The sequence below is a fragment of the Oryzias melastigma genome, linkage group LG18 (assembly GCF_002922805.2).
Source record: "Oryzias melastigma strain HK-1 linkage group LG18, ASM292280v2, whole genome shotgun sequence".
In the NCBI taxonomy this organism is placed as follows: Eukaryota; Metazoa; Chordata; class Actinopteri; order Beloniformes; family Adrianichthyidae; genus Oryzias; species Oryzias melastigma.
In genome coordinates this window covers 1173387-1191487 of record NC_050529.1, presented here as the reverse complement: position 1 = coordinate 1191487, position 18101 = coordinate 1173387, and the positions used below count along the sequence as shown (strand labels likewise).

The 18101-nt window shown below is 45.2% G+C and overlaps 2 protein-coding genes across 2 annotated transcripts in view; one reads left to right on the top strand and one right to left on the bottom strand.

The window, feature by feature from the left end:
- Window positions 1–360, top strand: part of LOC112155854 (E3 ubiquitin-protein ligase Topors) — a gene marked incomplete in the record, with an annotated part of 5638 nt that extends 5278 nt beyond the window's left edge. The window contains 1 exon segment of the mRNA XM_024287823.1: window positions 1–360. Coding sequence (XP_024143591.1) covers window positions 1–106 — 106 coding nt within the window.
- A 5798-nt stretch (window positions 361–6158) lies between these two features.
- Window positions 6159–18071, bottom strand: LOC112155853 (CXXC-type zinc finger protein 5). Its single transcript, XM_024287821.2, has 3 exons — window positions 17007–18071; window positions 14605–15636; window positions 6159–9643 (listed from the first exon to the last, which is right to left on the bottom strand). Exons 1-3 carry the CDS (start codon window positions 17121–17123, stop codon window positions 9596–9598), a joined length of 1197 nt encoding a protein of 398 aa, XP_024143589.1. The 5' UTR covers window positions 17124–18071; the 3' UTR covers window positions 6159–9595.
- Between the last annotated feature and the right edge of the window lie 30 nt (window positions 18072–18101).

Below are 18101 nucleotides of genomic sequence, written 5' to 3'. Positions count from 1 at the left end.
AATGCCTCCCGACCCCCACCCACCCTCCAGGAAGTTCAGGTCTGAGGCCGACGCCTCGCCCCCCCACAGACTCCCGGATCCCCTCAGACAGTCTGAGCTCAGCTGACCAGAACCAGAACCAGAACCCGTTTGTGTCTGAGACTGTTTCCAGAATCCTCTGAGATATTTATTTTTTCTACTGTTTGCATCCAGCTGACAAACGCTGGAGACCTGGGACCAAAGGCATTCCACCAGAACCAGAACCATCAGCCGTGTTCTCAGAACCGGACCTCGGATCTGTGCAGAGGAACGAAGGTCTGTGGTTCTGCTGATGGAGGTCCGTTCCTCTCAGGGCTGTAAATAAACGCTACCAACACCGGAGTCCGGTTCTTTATTCCAGCGCCCGGTTCTGTCTCTGCAGCTCATGTGCTCGGGTTCCTGACGGTGTTAGAATCCCTCAGCGTCCCTGTGGACCAGCGTAGATTCTGACATTTATTGTGGGTCGGTCAGCGTTCTCTGCACAGTTTTTAAGCTAACGTAGCATCTAAGCTAGCAGTTTTCTTTTGTTGTCAGTAGAAATTGTTCTCTGCATCCAGATCCTCTCCTGGGGGAACACTTTGGTGGTTTGTCCCCCAATCCAACCCTTGAGTGTGGAGCAGGGAGGATTTGTTCTAGTCTTTAGAACCGTTTATCTGTGGGTTTGAATCGCCTACTACTTTCAGAGTGGACACTCTACCACAGGCCCACTGAGTCGTTTAAGTCAGAATTCTAAATGTTGATCATTTTTATCTTTTCTGTTCAAAGTAGTGCTGCCACAAACCATTATTTTAACAGATCACTGATTATTTCTTAACCATCATTAACTGTAAACTGAAACTAGATATATTCACACTAGTATTATGATAAAACGCAGCTAAAATATAAGTTAAACGCCTAATTGGCCTAAAAAAATGTTAGCCAAAACAGCTAGCATGTAGCTAAAATATTAGCTAAACTCCAAATTAGCCTAAAAACCTCAATAAATGTCAAAATAGTCCATAAATCTATCAGAATGCTGTTATAACGTTCAACTTTACTACTCTCTGACTCCATATGATATAAAGGAACGACTGATCTATTATTAAATTTGAGGTCAATTAGTTGAGATATCGTGGCAGTCCTAGTCTAAATCATTTCTTTTGAGGCCTCAGCAAAAATAGCCCACATTATCATCCTCCCACCTCGGCGTTTGACTCCATTAGTGTCTGTCAGGACTGATCTAAACCAAATGTTTTCCGTCTGAAAAATCCTGTCATGTGAATCCAAGCTGGATGATTCAGGTGCAGTTTGAGTTCTCACCACCAGATGGAGCTCTCCTCCCCCTCCTCACTCGGTCCCCTCTTCTCCCTCCTCCTCTCCTTCCTCCTGGCAGAAAACTGAGAGGGGTAATGAGGCTCAGGGGAGCGGCGGCGGCGATGGAGACGGGCGCTGCGGCACTAATTAAGCCTATCAGGGTGCGATTAAATGGCTGTTAAACACGCCGCGCTCCGCGGTGGATCCCAGCCAAGTCCTGACTCCAGTCCCAGGAGGACGGAGGAGGAACCAGACGCTCCTCACGGGAGGAGAACCAAATGATCCCAGAGAATCAGGACGATTTTCATGGACAGAAAGGGTCTGTAGGTTATTGATGGGTTTATAGTGAGAGGAGGTTCACGTGAGGAGCAGAAGTCTCTATGAGGAGCAGAGAGGAGGTTCATGTCAGGAGCAGAAGTCTCTATGAGGAGCAGAGAGGAGGTTCATGTGAGGAGCAGAAGTCTCTATGAGGAGCAGAAGTCTCTACGAGGAGAGGAGGTTCATGTGAGGAGCAGAAGTCTCTATGAGGAGCAGAAGTCTCTACGAGGAGAGGAGAGGAGGTTCATGTCAGGAGCAGAAGTCTATGACAGGAGTAGGGAACCCTGGTCCTCGAGAGCCACCTTCCAGCATGTTTCCAATATACCCTGCTCTATGAGGAGCAGAGAGGAGGTTCACGTGAGGAGCAGAAGGCTCTAAGAGGAGCAAAGAGGAGGTTCCTTTAAGGAGCAGAAAATCTCCTGATTGACCAGGAGAGACCAGCACGTCTTCTAGACCAGCTTTGGTTCCTCCAAACATTGTGGTTCAACCAAAAGCTGCTCGGTTCTTCCTGGTTCTGTGGGTTCAGCAGAACGTTGTCCTTGAGAAGATCAGTTCTCTGACCTGAAGACATCTCATTTCTGGTTCCAGATTCTCTTCCAGACCATCAGCAGGTTTGAAACTCCAAACTTCCTGGATCTTCAGGAACGTCGAGGTGCTTTCAGGCTCACCCGGTCCTGGAGACTGGGTTCAAATCTTCTGAGAAGATCAGGAAGGTTCTGTGGTTCTGTTCACAGAACTGCTCATTTGATAGAACAATCAGAACTCATGCAGTGAGAAGAACCTCCTCCTTCAACCCAACTTTAGTCAACAGATTTGTTCTTCTGAACCGAGCCGTTGGAGAGGCTCACAAATGTGCGTTCACACCGAAGTGAACCGTACCAGAGTTCACTTTCTCTAGTGTAAGACTCTCCAACCAGTGATTATGTTCTTTCATTTACTGTAATTTTTTAGATGTTAACACGATAATTCCAGTAGATTGTGAAGGAGAAAAGCCGCTTTCTACTGGACTTATCGTGTTAACGGGTCAAAAGTTAACAGACGTTAAAGATTTTGTGTTTAAGCGTCACCGGCGACGCCTCAGCTGTTAAAGGGTTAATAATGTCAAACAACAAGGCTGAAGTCAGTGTCTGATTGGATTATTTTTAGCTTCCAGTTTCTCTAAACTGTTGAGGGTGAAGTTCGTAAACTATCTGCACTTCATCCAAACTCTAGAATTCATGTGGGACCAAACAACTGACAAAGTGTTAAGATAAACTTCACTAAAACTGTTATTTTCTATATAAAATAATTTAAAATAATAAGTTAGAACAACTTTGTTTTCAACATTTTCGTAGTGTTAGACAACCGATTGATGAATTTTCTGAGTCATTATTATTATGGTCTGTGGTAACAACCGTCGTGATAAATCCATATTTAGAGTAAAGACTCCTTTTTGTTTTGTTAAATTCAGATTTCTTTTATTTTGAAAATATGTGATCTTCTCCTTTTTTTATGCCCAAACAAACTTTACAATTACGTTTGTTTTTTGTGTTAACTTTGCTAACTTTCGGTTTAGCAGTCGCCTTAAGAAAGTGGTGGATGGATTTACGACACTAGATCGAGTGACTTGATCGAGTCTTGAAGAGGGATCTGTGACCTTTAGGGCTAAACGAGCCGTTTGGGTCCATTTGTTCTCGACCAAAACCAAAGCCCAACTTCAACTTTTGAAAAATACACTTTTTCTAGATGTTATTTTATATTTTAAAAAAAGATGGCTGTTCAATATAAACAATAATTGAATTATACCAATTATACTCGTCAAATACTAACTTTTACTTCTTTTACTTTAGCTTGAAACATTCCTTTCAAAATAAAATGAGGATGTCAAATGTGATCATAGTAATTTATCAGATTTAAAGAGTCAAACTTTGTTCCATCATTATGGATTTTTCCATTATCCACTAACTTAAATAACAAATCTTATTAAACTAAAGCAAACAAACTAAAACTACAGACCTATTCAGTGTTTAAGATGTTAGCGTAGAAACCCAACAAGTCTCAATTCAGGGACAAACAAACCAAGAATGAGTCGGATGTGGAGAAGAGATTCCAGTAGTTTTCTAGAATCAGATCATCTACTTTGGGCGGCTGTGCTGCAGCGGTAGGGTAGTCGGAAGATTGCAAGATCAATTCCCACCTTGACCGCCCATGTGTCACAGTGTCCTTGGCCAAGACACTGAACCCACCTCGCCTCTGGTGGGAGGCTGGCGCCAGTGTTGGGCAGTGGAACCGCCATCAGTGTGTGAATGTGACAGTAAAACGCTTTAGGACTTCATGGAAGATAGATAAGTGCTGAATAAGTGTACACCGTTAAGAAATTAAACAGAAAAAGGTTGTGTTTTTATTGGCCGGGTACCAACTGAACCGCTGAAGGTCCACGACCTCGACGTAAAGCATGACTGTTCCAGAAGACCACAGTTCTCTAGTTTGATCTGAACCAGAGTTCAGGTGAGCTTTCTCACCTGTAGAAGCAGAAACACCATCAGAGAACTCAGCTGTGGACCAAACTAATGCCTCGTTTCTACTGAGCAGTCGGTTCTGGACGGTTTAGAACGATCCGGGCAATTTAAGTGACCATTTCAATGAAGTACTGACCGATGATGTAGCTGTGCGTCTTAACACTACAGCGGTTCTGTGTATTTGCAGATCCACCGTGTCTCTAGTCCCTAACCACCACGAATACGGGGATACAAAGAACTGAATCTTCTTTGCAGGTAAAGAAAAACACAGACTAAAAGAGGAGAAAACGTTCGGCTTTGTTCAGGAAAAGTGCTGGTCGAACGCTTGCTGTTGTTGTAAAACCTTTACACCAATCAATGGATTTCATCGTGTGACAACGGAAGCTCCGCCCCAACCGAGAAGTTCAATTTTTCCATGGATCTACAACCAACGGGAGACCAGAAATGATAGGTCCAGTTTATAATGGAAATGCTCAAAATACCGGTCCAGTCCGGTCTGGACCGCTCAGTGGAAACGAGGTAACGAGGGCGACTGTGGTGCAGTGGTAGGGCGGTCGACTCCTGATCAGAAGTGAGCGGGTTCGACTCCCGCCTTGCCCGCCCATGTGTCGAAGTGTCCTTGGGCAAGACACTGAACCCCACATTGCCTCTGGTGGGAGGTTGGCGCCAGTGTTCGGCAGCGGAGCCACCACCAGTGTGTGAATGTGTGTGTGAATGGGTGAATGGGTCTGTGACTGTGAAGCGCTTTGGGCCCTTGAAGGAGGGTGGAAAGCGTTATATAAGTATACGCCATTTACCATTTACCATAAATGAGATTATCAGATGGATTATTTTTTGTGGTTATGGGTACACCTGCTGTATATATGCAGCTTTGATACCTTCATTGACACTCGGATGGCATCTCCACCGTCACACAACCTGAAACCACCAGGAGGAACCTGGAGTTCAGAGTTTAGGATTTGAACCGTCTCATTCTAAAGTCTGGATCAGACTCTGATTGAGAACATCAACCTCCAGGTCCTACCGTACCTGCTGCTGCTGACATGGGCCAGCTGTGGGACAGAGGAACCGGTTAGGTTTCTGAACCATCAGGACGGTTCGTTCCACAAAGTGTCTCTGAACTGAATCAGCTCCAGGCAGATGTTTGGACTTCTGTCTGTACTACGGTTCATCTGTCAGATAACTGAGATTAGAGGATAAGCCGCCATGAAGCTCAGAGGATGCTCGGCTTTAATGAAACCTTCACAGGTGAGTGGACCGAACAGGTGAGCACGGGCGGACTGGACCAGAGCCGCAGATGTAGGAACCATCCAGGACTTGTCTGGTTTGTTCTCTGGGTATAAATAAGGGCGTGTGGATCTTCTTGAGATGTTTATGATGTCATAGCGACATTTTTCCATCTTTTGTTGACAACCTCGTCAGGAATTCAGAGCTTTTGAGTCTGGATCTGGAGGAGCAAATGTGTCGTAGAACGCTGGTTCCACGTCAGTCATTTTCTACAGGGGGTGGGGGGGGGTAGTTTTTGTTGCCCCTTCTCAGCCCCCCCACCCCTCCAGTTTGGAAACATTTCCACCCGAAGCGGCGCGGCCTCGTCCTCCAGCACGCCGCTCTCGCCCGCCCGCCTCACACTTGTTTGTGTCAGAAGTGACGGGCTCTCCTCCCCCCACTCCTGCCCAGGCCACGCCCACATTCTAGAACACTGGTGGTGGGCCATTGTTAGCGCAGTTGCTTGGCAACACGGCACACCGTCGTCAGGGACAACCATCCTCTCCGTCTTTCTCTCTGTGTCTGATAGCAACACCATTATGGAGATGACAAGCCCACGCACACACAACACACACACATAAACACACACAAACACACACTCGGCTTCCATCTTGTAGCAGAAAATTTTCACACAAACTGGAGAAAACAGATTGTTCATTTTCATGCCCGCTCCCTCCTCTCACACACATCATTACTCACAGCGCCGCATGATGCAATCACCTGACATCCTCCGTTGTGTGTCTGTGTGTGTGTTACACTGGAGCGCGCCTTTGAAATGCTTTATTATAATTCAGCACATGAAGAGGTCACAGAGACAGATTACACGAGGAGGCGGACAGACACACAACGCAAACGTCCCCTTCCTCCTCCCGCTCCTCCTCGCCCTCGGAGGAAGGGGGCGTCGGGGTTTTCAGCTCCTGGAAGGAAGCGGGGCGACATTTTCCTCGTGACGCTCGAAATAAAAACATCGGTCAATGTAAAAACACATTTCCAACATGTCTGCAGGAAACTTCACCTCAGAGGATGCGTGGAGTCAAAATAGTTCAATCAGCTGATGGACCTGAGAGCATCCTTCATCTTCTTCATCAACATCTATTGACCGAGTATCAAAGGACCATCATCGACCTCTAAAAGAATAACCACATTTTGGACACTTGTCTTCATTGACAACATCATCATTGTTGTTTTTCTTAGTGTTTCTAAGCTGCTTCATCACGTTCAGATCAGAACGGTTCTGTTCAGGCAAGCATTTCCAGCCCTGGTTAGATAATTGTATCATCTGCAAAGAACTTTAGCAAATCAAAGTAAAGGTCAACATGGTTTATGACCTGAACATTTGTGGGACTAGGCCAAGTTCACCTGGTATCACTTCTCACTCGGACTGTGACCCTTCATGTCTGGGCGTACCATACAATAGATTGTAGTATCCACGGTTTTCATTGGTTCATCATCAACCAGCGTCCATGAGAAGGGCCTTTAACCATTTAACACATAAACAACACATGCTCTTTGAACAATCAAAACTCTTTGACCATTTATGCAATTAGCATTTACACCATTAGCATTTATGCAGTTAGCATTAGCATTCCACTGGATTCGATACAAAGAAACCAGTCAATCTACCAACAAGTCGGCCACAAGTCGATTTTCTCTGCATCAGTATCAGTTGATTTACGTTGATCGAGTAAACAAAGAGTTTCGGTAGTCCAAAGGATGTAAACACTGGAGCTAAAGTTCCGGTGCTAATGGGTTAACACCTCTCTTAACTTATGAAGATAGGAGAAAAAAATACATTTGTATTTTCCATCAATTTGGAATTTGCAATTCCAAATTAGAGGTTGGGGTCCCGTGATTTAATGGGAACAGCCAACACGTCAAAAAATTATGATTTGCAATTCCAAATTGACAATTCTGGTTTGTCTGTAAATCTTAATACTGTTAAGATTAAATATCTTAATACTGTTAATACTGTTAACAATTATGTTCTGCTTTCATGGAAATGATTTTGAATAACTTAAATGCATCTCTTGAGGGTCTGGCTTCGGTGAATCACCTTTCCATTCCTGTTCTTAAAATCAAGCTCAATCCTTGGGGTGCAGATTGGTCCTCATGACGCGTCCGGTACCTGCATCCGAACCCATTACCCTAATCCTAACCCAGCACAGGACGCAGTACTGGACCTGAACCAGTGGCAGGTTAGGGTACCGGTGCACTCTGCGAAAATTTGTATTTTTGAAGTTAAAGTTGACCAGCAGACATGTTGGAAAAGACTTGGTTGAAATGTGGAATGTTCTTGGGTTTAGTTTGGTTCCTCTTTTCCCCAGAGTTCAACTCGGGGATCCAGAGGTTCCCTGTAGGTTTCCATGCTGACCTCCAACCACAGCTGGAGGCTCCTGCTGGTCACCGCGTGGTAGAACATGCACTGATACAAGAACTGGGACACTGCTTCTGAACTCTCTGTGAGGTGCCGATCAGGGAGTCACATGACCAAACTGAGATGAGTGCGATGTTCATTTATCATTTTGTAAAAAAAAACAAAACTTCAAAAACACTGATGAAGCCGGATTTGCATGGTTTAAAATCAGAGGTGTGACTGAGCCCTGAGAACTTTCCATGGAAATCCAGAGAAATCAAAGTCTTCATGAAGTCTACCAACAGCAGAAACCAGATTCCACACGAGTGAGATCAGATGGAGAGGGTTCAGAAGCAGTCTGGGTCAGACCATCGTGAACACCGCCCAAAAAGTCAATCAAGGTGCCTTAAAAGTTCTTGAGGAGGAGGTAGACAGAAGAGACGGATAACAGTGATGTGGTAGTAGTAGTCCAGATGTGGGGAAGTCGCGGTCCACGTTAACAGTCTCGGATCACTTCCTGTTGAGGTCAGTTTGTAATCCCTCGTTGAGGTCTGCGGTTCTGGTTCAAACGGAAACCGTCTGTGGTTGAGTCCTGATTCTTCCTGGTTTAGCTACAGTGGGCTTTGTGGTTGGCTGGGAGGAGGAAGAGGAGGAGGAAGGCAAGTCTGTCACTGGTGGCATAGGTATTTAGATGGAGCCGGTTTGACCGAAGAAGCACTGCTGTGGTGATGTTGGAGTATTGGCCGGGTTGAGGATTTTGGTCAACGTTATGTGGACATGTGTTTGGACGTTGACTGTTGGTCATGTGGTTGGTTGCTTTTTCATGAATGAACAAACAAATTAGCGGAACAGTTGCTAACTTGGAGCTAACTTAGTGGGCTAATGCCAGCTAGTTGAAGTAGCATGCTAACATCTCTGAGTAAAACAAATTGACATTTCGATTGTGTCTGAATTCCCTCACTAGTCCCTAACCCGTAAAAGACTGTATAACGTGGGACTACCGAATCCGGTCAACACATCCTTAAGGCTTTCTTGTTTTCTTTTTTTCAAACGGGATACATGATGTGAACAATTTACGAAGACTGTTTATGGATCCATAGTTTCCTGATGGATGGTTTATACAAAATTAATTTAAAACATTTTTTGTTCAAGCACAATGCATTGTGGTCTATATTTGCCAATCCAGTGAGCATCAATGAACATTCCTTTTTTGCAGAGACTTTTGGGAGAATTTCAAGACTCTGGAATTGTAGATTCGGAGACTCCAAAGAAATGTCAAACGCTTCATGTAGTGCTCTAAGTGGTGAATAGTGAGTGAATTCAGAAAGAGCCTTCATACAGTCACATTCTAAACTTTAGCTATGAAAATTAAAAACACTCGATAGTAATGCCCACTGATCATATTTTGTGTAAATATATTACCAATTCAACAAATCATACTTTCTTGATCCAATTCTGACGCGGGTTAAGAAGTCCAACTTTGTTCATGAGTTTAACAGTGTGCTGATGAAGCCCCATAAGTTTTTTTGTTTCCCAGCATGCTTCAAGCCTAAACTTTAGTCTTCCTGATTGATTGAGGATAAGTCGATATGAAGGTAAATGTCTGACCAGACTGCCCCCCCGTCTTCCTCCTCCCTCCAGCGGGCTCCCTGGTCCAGCTGAGGTTGGATTTTTGGGCGTTTCTCTGTCCTCTGTACAGAATCAAATCCTGTTCGGAAGCTTCGGGTCCGGATCCTGAAGCTGCGGTGGTTTTAGCTGAATTTAATTCAGGCCCTTTTTGTTGTGGTCCGTTTTAGCGAGAGTCTTCTCGATGGCCCTCAAGCTTTTGACTCCAAATATGGAGGAAAGATTAGAAGAACCAACGAAACGCCTCGCCAGTTGGGACGGAGGGTGGCCGCTATGAAACACAGAAACAAGACATGTTGGTCAAAGAGAATATTTGTTATTTCAAGTGACAAAGTATGATGGACAAAGGCAACATTCAGGAAAAGACCACAGAAACTCTTTTGGAAGGACTTGGATCTTTCAGGTCTTTTAAGGCAAATCTACCTCTAGTTTACCAGCAGAAGACTTGACCCGTTCATTGGCTGATGTCCCTGATCAGATTCAGAACTTTTACAGAGAGAGTTCAGGGATCTCTTTTGTTTTGGTAGATTTTATTTTGGTTTCACTGAACTTTCATCACAACAGTTTGAGTGTGAATCTTCTGAAAGACAACCAGACAAAAGGAGAGGGACCTGGTTGTAGGCAAGATGGCGCCCAAACACTACATGAAACTCATCATTAGCCGGAAGCAGAAATGTTGCAACTGTAGCCGGAAGCTGAATTTGTTTATCTATATCAGTGGTCCCCAACCACCGGGCTGCAGACCGGTACCGGGCCGCGGAATAACTCCACACTCGCTGACCGGTCCACAGCCCCAAAAAGGTTGGGGACCACTGATCTATACTAGTCGATTCCTAACCCTAAAACTCATCTAACTGTAACCCGGGTTTTTGTAGGGTAAGAGTGTGAACTTCGTTCGATCTTTGGTTAAAGTCTCCTGCTAATGATCCTGTGGTGCCATCTCGGGGCCATGTTGTCTTCTGTGGCCTGGTCATTTTGGACAAAAGGGGGGAGGTCCAGTTATGGACCAACAGTTCCCCACAGTTTTTTCTGTACCTTCACAGCTTCTCAACTTTCTTTCGAGGGTCAGAATTGATAAAACTCTCGAGATGTCGTTTTATGATCAAACCTGCAAGTTAGCTGATGCAGAAAGTAGTTACACTTATTGCTCTTTTTCTTTTTTTTTAGTAGCATCTCCCAGAAACTGATCGTGGTCCTAAAATACTTTTCTGGAGGAAATTAGTCCATCGTAGTGACAAGACGAGACGAGACATTGATTTACCGTCAACGGTCCTGCCCTGACCGACAGTCCAGGACAGTTCGAAGTCACAAGATTATGGATCCAAGTGGAGTTTCCTTCAGGATCTGCTCAGTGGGTTGAGCTGCCATTTACGGGTCGGGAGTTCGACTTCCAGGCCTGATAGTTAATGTGTCTTTGTTAAATTCATCTTTTGCCCCCAGATGTAGGAAGTCAAGTTAAGAAAACCTCAACTGATGGTTATGTAATCTTTGGCTGCATGAAGATAGTTCGAGACTTCAGGCGTCAGAACAGGAGAGTCTTTCCAGAACATTTGAGGTGGTTTGGACTTCTTTCCCTCTTAGCTTTGGGTTGTCTGACAGAAAGAAGGTTTCTGTGAAGGAACCAGGGACGCTGGGGAGTTCTCAGGGGGCAAAAGGTCGGAGAAAACCTGGACGATGTGGTTCCAGAGACTCTCCATGGACGGCTGAGCGTAAATGTTCAGCGAGCAAGGCCAACTGGCCCCCCAACGGGGTTTGTTCACAGTTTCCGTGGTGGACCTACCTGTGTTTGCTACTGTGTGGCGAGCTCTGCTGCCCAGGGGCCTGCAGAAATAGAAGGGTTACCGATGTGGGCAAACACAAGTGGGCCCACCACAGAAACCACAGACAAACCCAATTGGGGCCCAAATTTTCTGCCCACTTTGAAACCATATGGGGCCCACTTGTCCTTGCTGGCTGGGAGGGTTCATGTTCACGTCTGTCAGACTGAAACTCGTTGGAGTTTGGAGAGTTGACCCCAGGAGGCACGAGGTGTTCAAGGAACAGGCTGAGTGACAAACCTGCCCGAGCAGGAGAGCGTTTGAAGCTGAGCTGCTTTCAGCTTGAAGGCAGCGGTTCTGGATCCTGTAGGACTAATTTCCTGCAGCAGAATGAGGCGCTAATGTTCATTACAAAGTAAACTTCAGGAGCGGATGAAAGTCTGTCAGGTCGACTTCAAAGAGAGCAGAAGAAGGGATGAGGCAAGAGCGTGAAACCCCCTGCTAACGCTCCAGCCGACTCCCAACACACACAGGCGGCGCCGTCACTCGACCTTAGCCTCCACAGGTCCAATTAGCATGTAATTGAGGAAGATTATGGCTGCTAATTCAATGTCTCTCCAACGCGCACACTCCATGTCTCAGTGTGTCCTCGGAGCGCACGTGTGCAGGCCAGGGAATAATTAGAGTTGGTCTGCAGAGTTTCCCACAGGAAGTGTGTGTGTCAGAGGGAGATATATGGAGTCATCAGCGAGGTCGAAAGGCGGTGTCAATGAATTATTGATCGCCACTAATTCTTACGGCACACACCAACACAAACACACACACCGGAGAGTAGATAACATAAATATTCCTCCTTCCTTCACTCTCTGGGCTCTCTGTCTCTGTGAACAAGTGGAATGTGTGTGCGTGCGCGCGTCTGCGTGCACGTGTGTGTGTGTGTGGCTTCCTGCCAGACCTCGGCGGGCGGCGAGCGCTCGCTTTTCACCACCCACCATCTGCACAGCGCTCGCACACACACACTCAGCGGGGTGAGCGATGTCTTCCAGCTCATGCCTCGCAGGCAGCGATCTGGGTTAAGTGAGCCGGCACACACACGCACGTGCACACACGTGCACGTGAAAACACATCCACATGCGCTTTCTCAGGAGGAGGAAACGATGAAGCAGCAGAATCCATTAAATGCTAAGCGAGTGTTTGTGTGTTCTGGTACTTCATGGAGAGAACCCGAACAGTTTTTAATCAACAGAGTGAAGTCGGTTCTGTTGGAGTCGATTCAGAGGATAAGATCTCATCATGTTCATGGATGGAGACCAAAGAAAGCATTTATGCTACCACTAGATGGCAGCACTGCTCCTTTTGTTGTCGCTGGAGCTAGCATAGCATGCTAACATGGGCCCTCTTTGGTTAACCCTTTGACAATGTAGCTAACATCAGGAACGGGATACAACTAAAGCTCTTTGAATGTCCAAAACTTTGATTTAATTAACGGAATTGTAACGGATTCTGACAAAAATAGATTCTTCTTAGATTAAAATCGTAGCTAGCTGCTTTTTCAGTATCTGTTGGTTTACGTCTATTGCAAAAACACTCCATGAATGTGTAACTCATCAACATGAAGCTGCTTTTCTCCACTTTCAGTCTATGTAGGAAGAACGTTATTCACATAAACACATCACTAACATAAAGAGTTGAATTTCAGCACAAAACTGCTTTTTACCGCTTCAGAATCAGTTGATTAGTGTTTGTTGTATGATTATTTCACTACTGTAACCATTAGAATTACGCTGTAAATCATATAAAGATGTTACTACTGTAAAGTGTTGCATATCAACACACACTGTTGTCTATGTTGGAATTACATAAATACATGAACACTTTACAACTGTAAATGATTGCAAACTGGCACAAAACTGTTTTCTCCACCACCAAACATACATAACCTCGTCAACACTTTACAACTGTAAAGAGTCGCATATCGGCACAAAGCTAATTTTTTTTCACTTTTATAATCTGTTACAAGTACGTTAATTGAGTAAACACTTTATTATTGTAAGTGTTGAATATTAATGCAACTCTGCTTTTGTCTGCTTTCATGATCCATTAGAATTACTCTAACTGTGGTGACACTTTAGAACCGTCAAGTGTTGCATATCGGTGCAAAGCTAATTTTTTACGCTTTCAGAATCTGTTAGAAGTATCTTAATTTCATAAACACTTCAGTACTTTGAATGCAGAATATCAACAAAAAACTACTTTTCTGTACTTTCTGATCTGTTTGAATTACGTAAAATACACTTTACAATTGTAAAGTATTGCATATCAGCCCAAATTGGCTTTTCTCCAAATCCATCAAAAGTATGCTAATCTTGTCAACATGTTACTATTGTAAAGCAGTAACGTAGTAGAGACGTATATCGGTGCAAAGTTGCTTTTCTCTGCTTTCCTAATCCAATTGAAGTTTGTGAAATACATGAACACATTCTAACTGTAAAGTGTTGCACATTGGTGCAAAGCTATTTTTGTCCATTTTCAGAATCAGTTGTGTGAACACTTCAGTACTGTAAGTGTTGAATCTCAGTGCAAAGCTGCTTTTCTCTGTTATCTGTATCCACTGAAATTGGAATCATAAACATGTTTTCCATAAAGTGTTGCATGTCAGTGCAAAGCAGAATTTTCTCAGTCAGAATCCATTAGAATCACATGAACAGTTACAGTATTTTAACGTCTAAACTGAAGTCAAGGATTAAATCTAATTTGATTATTTTCCTCAAACCCTAAATTAATATTGAGATCATCTGAAACGCTACACAAAGATCCCAGATAGACGTCATCTCAAGGCTACAGTTTATGTTTAAACACGTTTCTTTCATGTTGTTTTGGTCTTACTGGATATCTGAGTAATAGTGTATTTAAATAAACACATTACAGTAATTATTTTAATGGCAGCTTCCATCATGTAGGCGGTGAACGCATGAAATAGAGAAGAATAAACAAACTGAGTATTTACAGTGGAACAAACACGATTTGAAACGTCAAAATAAAACAATAAACGTTCAGGTCATAAACTCTGAACGGGTTTATGTTTAAGGAGTTTCTATGATCTGGGACTTCCACCTTTACCTGTGCAGGTATTCATGCCTGAGCTTTATTGATTTAACTTTTTAAAAATAATGTGATATTTGTTTGTCTTTATCAACGTAAACATGAGGGAGGAGGATGTTTGTTTGAGTTGTGTCAACATTTGTAGACGTCTCTGTGTGTGAACGTGTTTGTGTAGAACTTTAGTGTAGGACGTTGGTGTGTGTTGATGTTTGTGTGTTCTTGTTTGTGTTTTGACGTTTATGTTTGTTGATGTGCGTGTATTGGCATTTGTGTGTTGATGTTTGTGTGTTGACTTTTATATGTGGACATTTGTGTGTGTTTTTGTTTGTGTACGTCGACGTTTGAGTGGATGATTGTGTCAGCGCCGCCTCACCTCCAGCACGCCGCCTCCCGGTTTCTTCTTCAGCTCCTCGCACTTCCTGAACTTGCAGATCTGGTGACCCGTCTTCCTGTTGCGGCAGGACGAGCAGACGCCGCAGTTGATGAGCCGCCTGCACGGCCCGCACACGCCGCACCGCTTCCTCTTCCTCTTGGCCACAGTCCCCGATGACGACGACGACGATGACGACAACGACACGCCTCCTGTCGTTACCCCCGACGACGAGGGCGAGGAAGAGGAGGGGCAGGGGGAGGAGTTAGTGTGCTGCTGGCAGTCTGTTAAGGCCCGCTGACCGCTGGTCATCTGGAAGGCGCTACTGGCGTCTGAAATCCCGCCTCCTGCTGAACCCATCGCCATGACGATGACACCTGGAGGTAATCCGAGCCCCCCCAAGAAGCCCCCGCCCATGACCCCGCCCCCATTGCAGCTGCCTCCCTCTGATAGGCCGATCATATCGGCGTGTCCCTGCTTGTTCATGACGCCGCAGTCTGCGCCGCCGCTGTAGGCGGGGAGGAAGTTCCCGTTGCTGGGGGCCATGGGGTGATGGTGAGCTGCTCCCTGCGTCACAGGAAGTGAGGGGGTGTGTCCGTGTTTTTCAGCCCCTCCCCCCTCACTGCCCCCTCCACTTCCCCCTCCCCCAGACCCGCCGCCGCTGCCCTGGTGTACGGTGGAACTGTGGTGCGTGGAGGTCATGTGACCCGGCGCTGCCGAGGGATGGTGATGGTGGTGGTGGTGAGAGGGCGCAGTCGCCACGGGTTTTGGGCGACCCCAAAACATGGCCGCCGGGTGGTTCATGTTCATGTTCTCATGACAACCCCAAGGTCCCGTCGCCATGGTGCCCAAGCGGGCCGCGGCGGGGGGGAAAATGGGAGTGGCCGCCGCCAAACGGGCCGCCAGCTTGGCCGACTGGGGGAAGTTTGCAACGTTCATGTTCATGTTGACGTTGGTCTTGTAGAAGCTGGCGATGGAGGAGCGGTAGCGGTCCATCTCCGTCGTGTAATCCAGCATCGGCGCCAGACTCGAGACCTGCGAGAGGGACAGGGATGGTGGGTTTCCATGGAAACGGTCAGATTTAGTTAAAACTATCAGGAATATTGAGTATTGTTCTTCCTGTTAGCCGTACTATATTAGAAAGCAAATTTGTACTACATGCTAGCTGTTTTGGCTAACTTAGGCTTTTTTTCCCCATTTTTATGCTACTTTTAAGTTTAACTATTTTTTTCAGCTACATGCTAACAGTTTTGGCGAACCTACGATTTTATTTCTCGTTTTTTAGGCTAATTAGGCATTTAGCTAATATTTTAGCTGACTATCATCTTAAGCGTTTTCCGCCCTCAATTTCAGCATCTTCAGCGGCCAAATTCATTTTACAGAATTCACACTAGCATTATTCTTATTCTTCTTATATTATTATTATATATCTAGTTCATAATTGTGTTAAAAAGTTATGGTTTAAAAGTTTTAAAATTTTAGTTTTACAGTGTTCAGTAAATGTCGATCCTGTTCAGTCCGCGATCTAAGGTGTCTTTTAGATTTTGACCCCTCGTGTGATTGAGTTTGACCCTCCTGCGTTAGATCGATCTCTAGTTTTATAGATCGATTATTGATCCATTAAGTTTAGATCGACTTTACCAATCCAGCCCTAACCCTGAATGCTGGTTCTTTATATGGTGTTCACACTGGATCGATGCTACCCGATACTACCGCATGTACTCATTGGAAGCGGCTCAGTGAGAAATGTTGTAATGTAAACTGAAATTTGTCCTCCAGGATGAATTTCCCAAATGTTCAAATGTTTATGTTTTGAATGGGCCCCATCCATGCATCAAATCTGAGTCCCTGATTGGTAAAAGTTAAACTGGTTTGCTTGCATGGTAACATAAAGTGAAAGTTTGAACCTGCATTTACAAAGACTTCATTAAAGGAGAGTTTCTGAGTTTCCATCAGAATCAAATCCCGTCCTGTTCTTGTGTATTCTGGCTTCATGAGGTGCACTGCAGGAACATAAATCCAGCTTTGGAGCGTCGGAGACGTCTGCCCCGGTGTGAACCGCCCCCAGGGGCAGACGGTAATACAGTAGCAGAGGATGTGAGAACATTAGACGTGACGATTGGCTCCGTAAAGCTGCTAAACGCTCCCAAGTGCTCACCAGCTGCTCTCTAAAAGGCAGCTCGCGCTTCTGCAGCTGTGTACATTTTGTCATCTGCACTAATCCGCCAGAGTCCGCCGGGTATCTCTGCCGGCGCACGCTGACTCAGTCATTCAGAGAAAGCACTCCGGGCTCAGACGAGCAGCAGCCGATGACGGGACGCCAAATCCTCCAGGAAACCACCAGGAATCCTCCTCCTGCGGCTCCTGGGAGCTGGAACCGTCAGAGGAGTTCCTGAACGACTCACCTGCCCCTGTCCGCCGTAACCGTGGTGGTTGGGGTGATGGTGAGAGGGGGCGGAGCTTCTCTGGAGCATGGAGGTGAGGTCGCTCTCCACACACACGCCGCTCGTCATGCCCGACATGACCTCACACACACACACACACACACACGCACACGCCTGGACTCAGCAAGCGGTTGGCTGTCGGAGGTCGTGTCGCTCTGTGGACCAAAAGACAGATGAAGGTCAAGAAGGACGTCCTGTCAGTCAACGTCCCATCGCCGCTCCTCCTTCTGGTCCACCAGCCGACCAACAGCTTTCCTCCAGAAAGTCAGAGCATTTCACAAAGTTTTTCACACAATGAGGAGTCTTTTATCCACAGATGTACAAAACATTGTAAAAAAGAGTTGTTTCAGTCCTTTCTCTGAGAGGAAAAGCTCCGCCTCCGACCATCCAATGAGTCGGGGGCGGAGCTTTTGCTTCCAGAGACACAGGTGTGAGAGCGGAGGCACCTCAACCTTTAGGAGGAGCATCTTGAAGAGCAACACCTACAAGAAGAAGAAGCTCAGGAAGAAGAAGAAGGTTTTTGATTCTGGTCTTCGGTGGTTCATCAGTTGTGTCTTTAAATCAAAGCACTAAAGGTCTCCAGGGGATCTTTAAGGTTTTAGAAACCTCAACTCAGTCTATATTAAGAAGAAAACATCTACTTTCAAGAACAGACTTTCAGTTTCTGTAAGGGCCATAAACGGCCGAGTATTTTGTTTGAATGATTTCATGTATATTTTGTTTGTGGTCGATTTGACCACCAGAGGGCGCAACTCTGATATTTAGTGTCCATTTTATGTGTCGAAGAAGGAGCTCTGTCGTCAAACGTTTTGTCAATAAAGATAGGATAACAACATTGACTACATTGTCTGTGCACGTAACCCAGAACTTTGTCTTTGTCCTTCCTTGAGGAGGTCGAAGAATTATGTCTACAGTTAATTTTGACGAGAAAATTCCAGATTTTATTCCAGAAAAGTTCCTCGTTTCTTCAGCTTTAATCATTTAAGAAAACGGATTTAAGATACATTTGAGAGAATTAATGGAGATTCTCAGCTTTGAGAGTTGCACTCAATGAGA

What these genes read in the sequence shown, in the direction of transcription:
- LOC112155853 (XM_024287821.2), bottom strand. Translation starts at nt 17,123, where the DNA reads ATGTCGGGCATGACGAGCGGCGTGTGTGTGGAGAGCGACCTCACCTCC. An exon ending in GTTACGGCGGACAGGGGCAG is followed by an intron (nt 15,637 to 17,006) that starts GTGAGTCGTTCA and finishes TCCCTCTCGCAG; the next exon opens with GTCTCGAGTCTGGCGCCGAT. An exon ending in CGGGAGGCGGCGTGCTGGAG is followed by an intron (nt 9,644 to 14,604) that starts GTGAGGCGGCGC and finishes TGTGTTTCATAG; the next exon opens with CGGCCACCCTCCGTCCCAAC.